General features: G+C 37.7%; 1 protein-coding gene across 6 annotated transcripts in view; it reads left to right on the top strand.

The window, feature by feature from the left end:
* Positions 1-14,067, top strand: part of SLC44A1 (solute carrier family 44 member 1) — a 68,545-nt gene that overhangs the window by 38,759 nt on the left and 15,719 nt on the right. For all 6 annotated transcript variants that reach the window (XM_071801990.1, XM_065860371.2, XM_071801992.1 and 3 more), the window contains 6 exons: positions 61-154; positions 4,945-5,114; positions 6,913-7,002; positions 8,951-9,078; positions 9,961-10,147; positions 12,352-12,517. In XM_071801990.1, coding sequence (XP_071658091.1) covers positions 61-154; positions 4,945-5,114; positions 6,913-7,002; positions 8,951-9,078; positions 9,961-10,147; positions 12,352-12,517 — 835 coding nt within the window. The remainder of the gene's footprint in view (positions 1-60; positions 155-4,944; positions 5,115-6,912; positions 7,003-8,950; positions 9,079-9,960; positions 10,148-12,351; positions 12,518-14,067) is intronic.

Raw genomic sequence — 14,067 nt, 5'->3', positions numbered from 1 at the left:
AATAATAGGAATATTTGATTTTAATTTTTTTCTCATCTTTTTTTTTTTTTCTCTCAACAGGATCCACTCTGTGTAGCTATGAACTACAGCCATCAGAATACACTACAGACCCAAGGGCTGCCAAATTATGTCCTAAATATCCTGTTCCAGAGAGGTAATATTAGCATCTTGTCTGATTGGGGGTGCAGGGAGCAGAGATTTGTTTTGCTCCTGACAGTTCTTTAGAAAATATGCAGTACAGATTTATTCTGTCTTACAGACAGATGTTTTAGTGTATTATTGCGACAAGTTTTTAAAGGATTGTAAAAGCAGCTCTCAAAGAAAATCCCAAACTATCTGTGCATGTTGTTATTGAGAGTATTGAGCTGTTATCTTTGAATTTTCTTCTGTCTCACATTAGTGACACTGTGATGAGGATCAGCTGTTTTACTGCCTTTCACCATATAGCCAACTGTCTGTCAGCAGTGTAGATCAGCGACAATTATAGAGCACTTTGGATCTTTGGGAGGAAAAAGGATTTATTGACATGCAGCTCTCTGCGGTGTTCACTTCTTAAACTTTGTCTTAGCCAGTCAAATTTAGCAAATTGCTTCATTTTTTCTTCTTTCAGTCCCAAAATCACCAATAAGATCATAGTCAAGTACCAAAAAGAGAGCTGCATAGTCATAGAATGGTTTGGGTTGGAAGGGACATTCAGAGGTCATCTAGTCCAACCCCCAGCAATGAGCAGGGACATCTTCAACCAGATCTGGTGGCTCAGAGCCCCATCCTGCCTGGCTCTGAATTTCTCCAGGGATGGGGCATCTACCACCTCTCTGGGCAACCTGGGCCAGTGCTTCACCATCCTCATTGTAAAAATGTTTTTCCTCATGTCCAGCCTGAATCTCCCCTCCTTTAGTTTAAACCTATTGCCCCTTGTTCTCTTCCAACAGGTCCTTCTAAAAGTCTGTACCCATCTTTCTTATAGCCCCCTTTTAGGCACTGAAAGGCCACAGTAAGGTCTCCCTGGAGCCTTCTCTTCTCTTCTCCAGGCTGAACAACCCCAACTCTCTCAGCCTCTCCTCATAAGAGAGGTGGTCCATTTCTCTGAATGTTTTTGTGGCTCTCCTCTAGACCTGTTCCAACAGGTCCATGTCTTTCCTGTACTGAGGGCTCCAGAGCTGGATGCAAGACTCCAGGTGGGGTCTCACCAGAGCAGAGTAGAGTATTTTTTAAACATATTGATTTAAGTTTTTTTGTTTAAAAGAATATATTAGACTGCTTTTTTGTGAAGTAGAATAGAAAAGTTCATAGCTCCAGAAACTCTGCTAGCTGTGCTGGCTGGAACTGTGGAGATGAGTGTTGCTGAGAAAAGAAGTAATCTCATCTCTTTGCTGTTTTGCACACCCTTCTGTGAGTAATTCCACTCACTCAAGAAGAATCATGTGTTTTCTCAAAGTTTATCTTCTCAAACATATTCAGTAGTGGGTTGTAACTGCAGAGTTTTTTCCTATGCACAGTTTTCTGTTATGATTTTATTAAATGTTATAATTGTGTCTGTTCTGGAAACTCTGATTTTACATCTCTCTTGTCTGTATCATACCCTCTCCAGTGAATAATTTTTTTGTATTGTAGTGAAAATAAGTAGCAGCTAGAATATTAACTTTTTTCTTTATTTTTCCCCACAGCAAATTAATGTTCCATTGCACTAACCAGCTGTTACAGCTGTAATACAAAAACAAATTAAATCTTACACTGACTTTTCTCACTATGTGTTCCCATGTCATTCAGTCTGAATGAACATAACATAATAAGAAAACAGAGGATGGAACACTGTGTCAGAGCTCTAATGACACTATGTAAATTCCTCACAAAAACTACCTCGAATTAATTTTTAAAAACTATTGTGTAGGTGGAGTATTTCCCCTTTTTTATTTGGGATGAATAAAATGTACAATATGCTTGAATAATTTGAGAGTGAAAAGTCTGAACTTAATGCCGCAGGGCACAAAAGACCAATATTGAATGTGTAAACCACTTCGTTTTTCAGATTAGTGTAGTTAAATTATTTGAGTAAATTAGTGTAATATGGAGGGGACATAGAATCCTGTGGAGACAAGCAAATGAAAACCCAACAGTCTGTAGGCTGAAGCATTCAGGGACGACTTAACTAACACTCCTGTTTTCAGACTTTGTCTGTCAGAGGTGTGAACCATCATCTGATTCCCATTAGGTCCATGGGGTGGACGTGGTGTGTGCTGTGAGGACTGTCCCTTGATGTTTTCTATTTGATGACTGTCCTTCTTCACGCTGTTCACTTGAGGCTCTATCTCTCAATGGAATCTGATCCTCTGGCGCAAAGCATTATGGCCAACTTTGACACAGCTGTACAGTCTAGCAGTGCAGCCAGTGATAATGTTTCTTCTGGAAACTGTGCCTAGCATATCTCAGCCTCAGCAGAGCATGACTTTGCTCTTTAGAGGACTCTAGAGAAAAAACAATCCAGCTTTTCCCTGCAGCATCTATCTATCAACCAGCTGAGCTGCAGCAAGGGGCTTCCCTGTAGAGGTTATGAAGAACACCTAGCAGTGGCATTCCAACCAGGCTCCCCACACACAGGTTGCTGTAAATGCCCGGATGTGGTAATGAGAGGAGAACACTCTTCTGAAATCTAGTACATGGACAATCAAATAGTTCTTTTAACTTCATTTGAATATTGCTTTAAAGATACAGTTTTCAACACCGTCATCTGCTGGCTTTACTCTTGTCCATGATTAAGCATCATATTGTTATTCTCAGAAACTTGTAATTCCATTTCAGTATGTAGTATACCAAGTTAAAATCAAGAGCCCATTTAAAATAGCACAGGTTGTGGAGAATATATCTATTATTGTAGTTTTTATTAAGCAAGACACTTACGTTGCCTGTTCATTCAGTCAGAACCACTGAAAGAGCAGTAGATCTCAAAAGGTGGATTCTCAGGAGTCCCACTTACTTAAGATGGCCTGTAGGAACTACTAACCTATTTAAAAAAAAAATACAACAAAATTTGAAATTAATTATTGCACATGAAAGTAAGTAACTTAAAATGTATAGGGAAATTGCTATAGCTTAAGGGGCATTAGATGACTAATATAAACTGGTACTCAAAAAGCATCTGTTGGGAAGTATGTTCCAACAGTATTTTCATCCCATTAGTTCCCCTTTTCAAAATGGATAGTTTTGTATTTGGATGTAGGAAGGAGGGTCCTTTGCCTACTCCAAGCTCAAAATTTGAGTTTCATTACTGATATTGACAACTTCTAAATTTGCTGGGTTTTCTGCAAAGCTGGAGCAGTTGACCATTAAATAAACCTCTCCAATTTCCATCATTTCCAGTGTTACTGCAGATAATGAAATGCATTATGCTGCGTATTCCAGAAGAGGCTATGTCATAAGAGACTGAGATGATACATGGGCCATCTTTTAAATAGGGCAGCCATCATAATGGGTTTAGTTTGGTTTTTAACAGCTGTGACTAGGTCAAAATTACTTTGCTGTGCTTAACTGCTGTCTTCATCACTACCCAAAAGTAGACCATCAATATGAGCATCTCCAAATGCATTTACATACTCATCACCATAAATTTGAAACGATATTTTGCAATCATCAGTTACTTCAGACAAAAACGTAGGGTCTACTATGTACCAAGGTATGGCAGGTGATCATAGTTTCTGCCGAATTCTGTACAGAATAATTACCTTCTCATGATATCCATCATGTGATCTTTTTTTCCCCCCAAAAGAATGTACATAAAGGATGCACCTGAGACAGCTGGTTTATTCACTACATGTTTAAAATGACACAATTTTGTACTGGCCTGGGCTTAACAAATGGTTATTGAGTCCAGAAAACTGCTGGTCATGGCTGAAATGGGGAAGCTACGAAAGATAATGTGCATTGCTGCTATAATTCGCTGAAATCTTAAGTAAGGGAGATTGGGCAGCGTGACACAAATACGGAGGTTAGAAGATAAGACTGACTTAATACGAAAGGCATTTCTTTCATTGGATTCAGTTACAGAAAGTAACATGCAATTCATGGAACATGTGTCTTAAGTGCAATTGGGAAGATAGATCAAAAGGTGTAGTAGGTCACTTTGAGATCTGATATAGTTATGAGCAAGAAAGGCAACTACTTAATGGAAAACATTTGGAAAACAAAATTACCCACCTTTAAAGTGAAGTTTTTGCTCTGTTGTATCTTCCTCTGATGGACGTAACGGTTTCTGTTGAGCATCCAGCAAAGTTTAATGCATAACACCAGTATTTTTGGGGAGGATGCTTCCAAAACAGTTCAGGAATAATGAAATAATAGAGTCATTTTCGCATGTTTTGCAAAGAATATAGTGCATGATTTTAACAAAGCTAATGAAAGTAGACTGTGTGATTGTAATATTCAATACTAGAGAAGGTTTAGTATGGAGAAAGACTAAGAAGAGATACATTGGTTTTGCTTGGCAGCATTTATAAGTGCTGATGTCTTAGCATAAAATGTAAGCTTGCAAGAAGAGTACTGTCATTCTGGGATATCTTTTGCTGCAAATATGGGCCAGTATTCTGTTCTAACATGAGTGAAAGGCATTGCTTCAGCTGCTGGTTCACCACCTGACACTTCAATGAGCGATGCTCCGTGGAAATAGGAACATGTATTTTCTGAGACTTGCTGTTTAAGGGTGGGAGTGTAATAATTTCCTATTGGACTGTGCGCTTCAGCTTCACAAGGTTACTTGTAAGAACTACATCACTTCCCATTATGATCATCCTCATTCCAGCAGCACTTGTGCATTCAACACATGGTTTCTGGTTATGATGTTATGAGGGTGGAATGATTGCATCTATTCACATTTCATTTGTTTGTTGATGTGGCATTTATATTAAGTAGGAGTAATTTTTTTTTCTGATTTTTTTTTTCTTGTGTCACCAGTGCACCTATTCCATTCTTCCATCGCTGTGCTCCTGTGAACATTTCCTGCTATGCCAAGTTTGCAGAGGCCCTGATCACCTTTGTCAGTGACAGTAGTGTCTTACACAGGCTGATTAGTGGAGTTATGACCAGCAAAGAGATTATAATGGGACTTTGCTTGTTATCACTAGGTAATTTTTTTTCTCATTACTAGCTATTTCTTAGTACTGCATTAGGAGATTGTTAACACCCTCTAACCACAGTATGAGCAAAATCCATGTACGATAGCAAAGAGCCCTTAGAAAATGGTCCAGAATGCTTTTTTAAAATTTTATTTTACAGCTGGATAACGTATTCAGAAGCAATATACACATGAATTCCTGTTTTTTCTCCTCCTCCACTGATTATGAGATAGATGATATGTGGCTGTTGATTAGCCAGCATCAATTTTGGTATAGTTAACAGACCATCCCCATTCTCCTAATTTTTATTATAATATTCTCCTTTCCCATTTGTAATATTCATTTTTTGACAACCCAAGTCCAAATAAACCCTTTCCAAATAAAAAGGACAGGGTGAGAAATGCACAATAGCACCCTCTTCTAGAATGTAGAGCATTTTGTTTCACTTCACGTAATTGTGCAGGCAAAACCAGAAACTTAGGTGCCCATTTGCTGTATTGTATGCTACCCCCTTCTTCCACTTAAACTTCAGGCCTTTGAAAATCTCAGCCTGTCTGAAGAGTTGGAAATTCCCAGCAGTACAGAGGTGCTGAACCATTTCTATAGTTATGTCTCTGGCCTATAGACACATTGCACTAGAGTGAAGTGCTGTTTTAACGAAGTCTTGTGAATGAAGGTGGAATGCTACTTACCCACGTAAACTACTTTCCTAATGAATCTATTTTACTCCTACAAAGTATAAAATCTGGAATCCTAAAATAGGAGGCTCTAGATACCAGCCAAGTGTATGAGGAGTGTGGGTTTAGAAAGAAACACTCTGAATCTGTACTAGATAAAGAGGTCCTTTGTTTTCAGTTGGCCGTTGCGATTTTTTTATTTTTTTAAGAGGATGCTTAAAAAAAAAAAAAATTAGTATATTTTCAACTGTAACTGAAAGCCTGCTTATTCTTGACAGTTGCAGTGTTTGATAATAATGGTAGAAAGACTATTCTGAATCTGAAAGCCAGTGGCTGATTAGCAGTGCTGTTGTTCAATTAGAGTCAGAAGTTAGTATAGAGTTTTACAGACAGTTGATTTAAAAGTATTTTTCATATGTTCATAGTTAAAGAGCATTTCTTTACTTTTAAGCAATAGGTAAGATTGTGTGATTCAGAAAGGCAGGTTCCAGTGTTTTTCATGTAACTGCTGCACACAAATACGTATATGCAAAAATATGTGTGTGCACTTAAGAGACACCACTTACTAAATCTCAGTTGGCTGAGATCATATCTAGCTTTTAACATGCAGTTCCTGAATGGCAGTGCAACTATAAGAACAAAGCTTGCTAAAGAACTCATTTTGAATGTTGAAAATGGAGTAGTAATTTTTTTTATTCTTTATCGGCATGACATTTTGGAATACACAGCTGTTACATTATCTGCACTTGTTTGACAAGTGTATTTGAGTGCAAATTCTGCTCTAGTCCTCAGTAGGTGTGCTTATGTTACCAGACTTGGAGTGCAATCATGTCTTGCTGTCTGTTTTATCATTGTCTAAATACATGTCTGTCTGTATGTACGCATTATGTCTTGTATTTAATGTACCATTTAAACGTATTTACGTTTCCTTTGCTTTAATCAACAGTATCAAAGCAGAAGTTGTAGAGATGCCTAATTTCCTTCACTGTCAGTGCAGCAAGTTTGTAAGCCTCAGAAAATAAATCTGTCTAAAAATTCTGTTGGAAGGCAGTTATCTTAGTGCAGTGGGAGAATTAGGAAGGCTATTTCTACTTGAAATAATTGCTCTGCTTATTTTGTCTCTTTTGCAGTGTTGTCCATGATTTTGATGGTTATAATCAGGTACATTTCAAGAGTACTTGTCTGGATTTTAACAATTCTTGTCATTCTGGGATCACTCGGTAAGTCTTGTTTGTCTCCCAGGTTCTGAGTGCCCAGTTCTAGTCTTTGTGTTCTGTGTCCTCAGACCAGCTGCGTCCTGCACAGATCTTAGACCATGCATTTCCATTCAGCTTTCCTTTGAGTCCCTTGCAAGATGAGTGTCAAGAATACCACCTTTGTAATTGCAGTCCTCTCCCAGATAATACATTGCTCCTTAGAGATTTGCTACACACCATTACTTGACTGTCAAGCTTCCTGTCAGTTTATCTCACTACAGCCCACATACCAATATGGGATATTCCTCACAGGACTTGTAGCACATCCCCAAACGTTGCCTGCTTCTTAACCTGCTTTCCAAACACGTCAGCAAGGCAGCTAGTCTGGGTATGTCTGATGGCATACCCACCTGCTGGGTGTATCGCGCATGCAGGAATCAAAGGGCAACTGTATATGCAGCCTCTGGGGACCTTAAGATGTAGAGATGTTCATACAACCCTGACATGTTCCTCAGCCCCTTCAGTCCTCTGAGTAGCTCTGTAGATGTATCTAAGATCTCTTCTTGAGGAGAGGAAGCACAGGTGCTTTTCTGGGTATTTCTAATCAAATCCTTGTATTTCCACTTGACTCAGAAAGTCCTGCGTAACTTAGATTATGTATGAAATGCAACCAGCCATGCTATCTTTGGAATGCCCAGAGATTGTTGCATCCAAAATTAGGTAACTTGCATGAAAATAGCTTTGTTTTATCACATTAACTTTTGCATTTGTAAAACTAAAATTTTCTGTTATTGATACTCAGTAACTAAGCCAAAATGTATTGGCGGGTGATTGTAGAGAAGGAAGAAAAGTAGAGTGATCAAATTAGGAAGCACTAGCAACTTAAGTCTTGCAATTCCTGACTGCAAGGGGTGGAAGAAAAATCAGCAGACCATCTATGTTCTTTCAGGATCACTTTTTTTTTCTGCTTACGGGTCTCAGGATCTGTGATCATAGAAAAGGAAAAAACAATTGTTTTTTCTCATTTCTATTCTCTTTAGAAGCTGAGCAACTATGTTGAGTGAGAGAATTGAATGACTTATTTTATTGCCATCTGTTGTTATGTTCTAAAAATACTGCATCCATTACACAGACTGAATAAGAACATGACATTTGTGATACATGCTGCGTATTCTGTATTCACTGTTTGTTTAAGAGATGCCAAAAGAGCATCCTCCATTTTAGACCTGAATGGAGTACCTTCAACAAAGACTTGTGATCTCTAGATAAGCTTGTGCAGCTGATTCAGAAATAACAACAGTACAGAGGAGGGTACCCAAAAGAGGAAAAAAAAAATGTATCAGAGGGGAAAGCTTATCTCCCTAAGGGGCTGGAGTCCTGTATTTAAGAAAAGTTGCACTTGAGAAAGGTAGCTAGAATAGGACAATGGTATTCACAGAATCACAAAATCACAGAATGTTAGGGTTTAGAAGGGACCTCAAAAGATCATCTAGTGCAATCCCCCTGCTGGAGCAGGAACAACTAGATGAGGCTACACAGGAAGGCATCCAGGCAGGTTTTGAATGTCTTCAGAGTAGGAGACTCCACAACCCCCCTGGGCAGCCTGTTCCATAATGCTGGGATTTTGTAACAGAGGTTGGGAGAAGCTATCTCACATTATATGTCACTAGTCCTTTCATGCACTTCACCCTAAAACACAGAGTCAAAGAACTGCAAGTCTCTTAAGGGGTCACAGTGGGGTGAGACTGTGGAAAGAGTAACTCCACTTGAGAAGAGGGCAACAGAGGAGAGCTACGCACTTCTGCCTTCTCAGAAGTTCCTGTTGGGTTAAGCATCAGTGCCCCTGAGTATTCTGTACTAGATTAGATGTAAAAAGAAGAAACTTATTAGTTTCTGTGTTACTTGGTAATATGACTGTGTTACATAGAAGGAGCATCCTTCATTTATCCTTTGTATTTTTTCTCTAAAACAGGTGGTACAGGAGTCCTGTGGTGGCTCTATGCTAAGCAACGAATATCTGCCAGTACTGTTGAGACTCAAATAGCCAAAGACAATCTTCAGGCTCTCCTGATTTATGCCATTTCAGCTACAGTCTTCACGGTATGCTTTGCTAATGACAGTGTTATTTTCTTGCTCTGTCATCCTGGTGGTCTCTATTTTTTAATTCAGGTGAAAAGTTTATATTGCACACATATTTTAAAGAGTTTTATTTCTATGTTGCAGTGATTTTTTATGTGTATGTATTACCAGGCATTGTTCCCTAATATCTGATTTTGAGTCAGGAGAGAGTTCTTAACCCTGCAGCTACTCTTGTCTGCTGTAAAATGTCCACAGGGACTTCCAAGAATAGGTACAAGATTGGTCTCCCAATTTAGTTTCACTTAGGAGATTTTTATTAGGTTCCCAGTTCAGAGGTACTTAGTAATTTCAGTTTATTTGAAAGTCCTTAGACCATTCCTGCTTCTAAAATTGGTTGTTCCCAAACTTTTTCCATTTACAGAAGTATTATTGTTAACTGAAACACTAACACTGACTACTAAACAAATTTATCTTCTTTAGGCCTTGCTGTTTGTTTCAGAGTCACTGACTTTGCTACCGAATATTGACAATGTTGGGCTAGCATATATGACAAGACCATCACACCATGCTCAATTACAAATTTTAAATGGTATTATTTGTTAAATTTTGCTGATTTCACTGGTTTTAAAAATATAATTGAGAATAAATTCTGGTCTAATCTTGTCAGCCTGAGGCAGATGATGATTCAAATATATAATTGTGAGATTGGAGTTCTCCAAGTGTATAATTTTGAAAATAATATATCACTAGAATAAGGTGATAGAGGTTTTATGTTTTGATCTTGTGATCTTAACAGATAAAGCATGTGCTAATTTGCTGTGCCTGAATATCTTAGCTGTGCAAAATGGTAGCATGCTTATTTTTGAATTCTCTAAAATATGATTTGGAAACTTCTTCCTCTAGGTTATCTTGTTCCTGATAATGTTAATTATGCGCAAACGAGTAGCTCTCACCATTGCCTTGTTCCACGTGGCCGGCAAGGTCTTCATTCACCTGCCACTGCTAGTCTTCCAGCCATTTTGGACATTCTTTGTGCTTATCCTCTTCTGGACATACTGGATCACAGTCCTGCTTTTCCTTGGAACTACAGGTAAGCAGCTAGCAGGCTTACTTTAAATAAATTCCACTTCATTTTTTTATGGTTTCAGGCAAAATTAGTTAAAAAGCATGTGGGAACCCTTGCGAAAAAACTGAAACAAACAAAACACACCTCATACTGTCATATCGTGCTTCTGCTCTTGTCTGCTTCAGTGACTTCGAAACACTTGTTTCAAGAAAGTTGTTGTGCCTTTGAGTCTGCATTCCCAGTATGTTACTTTGTGCCTTAGGCCAGCTTTTTGATGTAATGCAGGTTGTCATGTTGCAAACCACAAGAATCCATAATAAGGCAGCTATCACAATTTTTCAAGTAATTCCCTCTAATTTTACACAAATGAGTTAAAACCATCCTAATCTTGCAGCTAATCTCATAAGGTATTGTATAGTAGCCAGTACTCACAGAGATAAAGACATAGTAATGAAAGAACTGTTGCACACAATTACTGTCTCCCAAAATGTAAATATACTGGAACTAATTCTCAGTTGTTCACAACTTAGGAGTCCAGTATTATTCCAGCACTTTTCAAGTTTATTAGGAACATTTTTCTGCTGTTTGTACACTGTCTTCTGAGAGCAGCCAATGTATTCTGAATTTCTTCCTGCTGTGACAAGCATAAAAGATGAGAGCTTTATTTGTGTTCAGAGTCTGACAAGAGCTTCTAGAGTTAGTTAATTCTTCTTCAGAAGAGAAACCTAGCAACTGCTTTTTAAAATGGGAGATGTCTGTGTTATTTTGGAGGAAGTTGTAGGCAATAGACCATCATTCATTATTAAAACCTTAGAATTCTGACATTTATTGTCTCCTGCTGATCCAAAAGTAGCAGTGTTTCAGGTCACAGAGCTATTTCAGGGTAATACAAGATAAGTATTTTTTATTTCATAGCCTGAATTCTTAGTGAGTGATGGAGGTAATAGAATTCACGTGTTCTTGTTCTCTTTACTGCTGAAGTTTTTAGTTTTCATTGTGTGCTGTGCTATGTGCAGAAAATGTTTGCCTCTGGAAGTTCACTTGGTGAGTTAAAGACCACTACACAGGGACTAAATTTGTAGCAGAATTTAGGCTGTTATTATGTTTTACTGACAGAGCTTTTATATTGGCCTTGATTCTGCAAAGACTAGTTATTGCTTTTAGCTCTGTATGCAGTCACTATCTTCACTGATATCAGTTAAGAAAAGTCTTAGTGCAGGACAACGAGGCCTTATCAATCCAAATGAGGAGAACTGGAAAAGTGTATATTATCTGTGTATGAGAAGAAGCCTACACTTATAAAGAGCTTGTTCACTAGAACCAAAATTATTTCAATAGTTTAGTTTATTCACAAGAAAATACTAATTTTTTATATAAGTACAAAAACATAGCTAAGAAGGTAGAGAAGATGTGGTCAGTGCTAAATCAAAACAGTGGTTTTCAAGGTAAGCATTTTTATACATGTGATGTTACTTTCAGTATGTTTCTGAATTCCATCAGCTGTTCACATAACTGTTGTAGAAGATGAAACACCTCAGTGTGGGTTAATACATTGAAATAGAGCTTAGGATACGAGGGTTCTGACATGTGCTGTCAGTCTCAATACATGATATCACTATTCAGACTAGACAAAGAGTCAATGAATTTCTGAATGTATGAAATCATATGTTTAGAATCTCTGAAGTTGTCCCTTATATCTGTAAATACCTTCAAGCAACAATTATTGTTGAAATACATGCACAAACACCAGAAGGGAAACAAAAGTGGTTGTTGTTGTTGTTGACGTGTAGAGGTAGGGAGCTATGAAGTTCAATATTGATTCTCACTGTATTAATAATATCAACAGAGCAACAGACTGAAATTAAGAATAATTGAAGCATGCTTCTATTATATTTAATAATAGAATGTTTAGAACAATTTTTACTTCTGGATGGTGGTTAGTTTTGGAAGTTTTTACCATGTGGCTAAAAATATAAAGAGGTGACGTGAGATTTTGAGAGGATACTCAGAATGTTGTTGGTAGCACTTTTTTCAGATGCCATTATACTGATTGTCTCAAAAGCTGTATCTTTCTTATGAACAGTCTTCCTAAACATGACATTTAGAATTGTCAGTAGAAGCTAGAGGGGTTTTGCTGTGAACAGCTATGAGCTGTTAATATCATATGCTTCCTTCTTTCTGAGTTGATGTAAGCACTGTTTCCTTTTTTCACCCTCATTTATTTCTAGGTAGTCCTGTCCCAAATGAAGAAGGATTTGTTGAATTTCGGATGGTAGGTCCTTTGAAATACATGTGGTGGTACCATGTAGTGGGACTCATCTGGATCAGCGAGTTTATTTTAGGCTGTCAGCAGATGACAGTAGCAGGGGCTGTTGTGACATACTATTTTACAAGGTAAGGACAACTTCAACAGCTTTACTGTAAGTGGCCTAGAAATGGAATTAGTGGAAATAATGAGAGACAGAGCTTTTGGGGAGAATACTTGCTTCCATCCTCGGAGCTGGAGAGCAGCTGAATTGTATTGACTCTTAAATCACATAAAGTCCTAATATAATCTGTTTTGCTGGTTATATATGGTGTTCTTGGTAGACAGGACTTGAAATCTTGTTTGCCTTGTAACCTGTGCACATTGTACAGAGATGGATGGTTGTTTACAAAGCAGAATGCAACTGGAAGGTCATCTGTGGTGCTAATAATTAATGCTGACAAGCTCAGTAGGGATTAAAAAATTGAAAGCAATTGATTATTATTTTAATAGCAGAACAATGCCTTTTACATTATTTACAGTGCTTCATTTATCTTTCTTACACAAGATTACTTAAGGTCTTATTAGATTCATCATTTACATAACAGATTCTTACAAGACTGTGTACAAATAAAGAGTGATACAAAATAGATGTGCATTAGAGCTTCATATTTCATTGCTAAATTTGTGTACTAAATTGTGTATCAGGGCATACGTTATGCTGGCTATTCAGCTTGTATATGCTAGCTGTTGAAGAAGGCAATATTAATTATTAAACAATGGCTTTATCAACCTTCACACACACAAGAATTTTGCTTCATAGAGGTAAGCAACTGATTTCTCACAGCTCCAAGCCTGGGAGTATTCAAGAAGAGACTGGACAACACCCTCAGACACATGGTGTGAACTGTGGAGTTGTCCTGTGCAGGGACAGGAGCTGGACTTGATGGTCCTGTGGGTCCCTTCCAACTTAGGACATTCTACAATTTCAGGATTGCAAAACTAGCTTTGGGGTTTTAGTCTCTGGTATTTGAAAACTATTCTGAAATTAAGATTGCTTAAAATATACCTCAAGTAAATGAAAGCTAATGTTCTTATTTTAGCCATTTAGGTCCCCTTTTTTTCAGAAAAAAAAAAGTGGTAGAACATGCTTGTTGTATTTTGTGAGAATAAATGATACTTCAGTGATCTGAAGTATTATATTTTGGTATGTAGAGCAGAGCCATGGCAATATTTTCAGTAAGGAAAAGAAGCAAGTACGCTAATACCTGTTTTGTAAAAGTATAGTTTCATGAAGCTTCTCCACATGTTGACCTAGATCTATTAGTTCAGGATACCTTTCTTAAAACAACCAACCAACCACACAAAAAACAACAACAAAAAACAATCAAAAAACACATACAAAAACCCCATGAACAAAAACCAAACAAACGAAAACACTAAACCTCAAACCCACCACATAATTGTTCAGGAACTTGATAAGTAATTTTATTTCTGATATTCTCAAAGTCTTTTCCAAACAATGTAAATACAACTCCTCTGGATAAAGAACAGGAGTAGAGGATGTTGACAAGATATTTAGCAATGCTAGTTTACTTAAGAAAGGAAAACCAGGAGGTTGGAGTGATGCTATCCCCAAGAAAAAAAAATTAGTATCCTGAATACACATGTTGTTCAGCTAGTGTTTTTTGGTCTGTGT

The sequence above is a fragment of the Patagioenas fasciata genome, chromosome Z (assembly GCF_037038585.1).
Source record: "Patagioenas fasciata isolate bPatFas1 chromosome Z, bPatFas1.hap1, whole genome shotgun sequence".
Taxonomy (NCBI): Eukaryota; Metazoa; Chordata; class Aves; order Columbiformes; family Columbidae; genus Patagioenas; species Patagioenas fasciata.
This window is presented reverse-complemented; position numbering and strand designations above follow the sequence as displayed.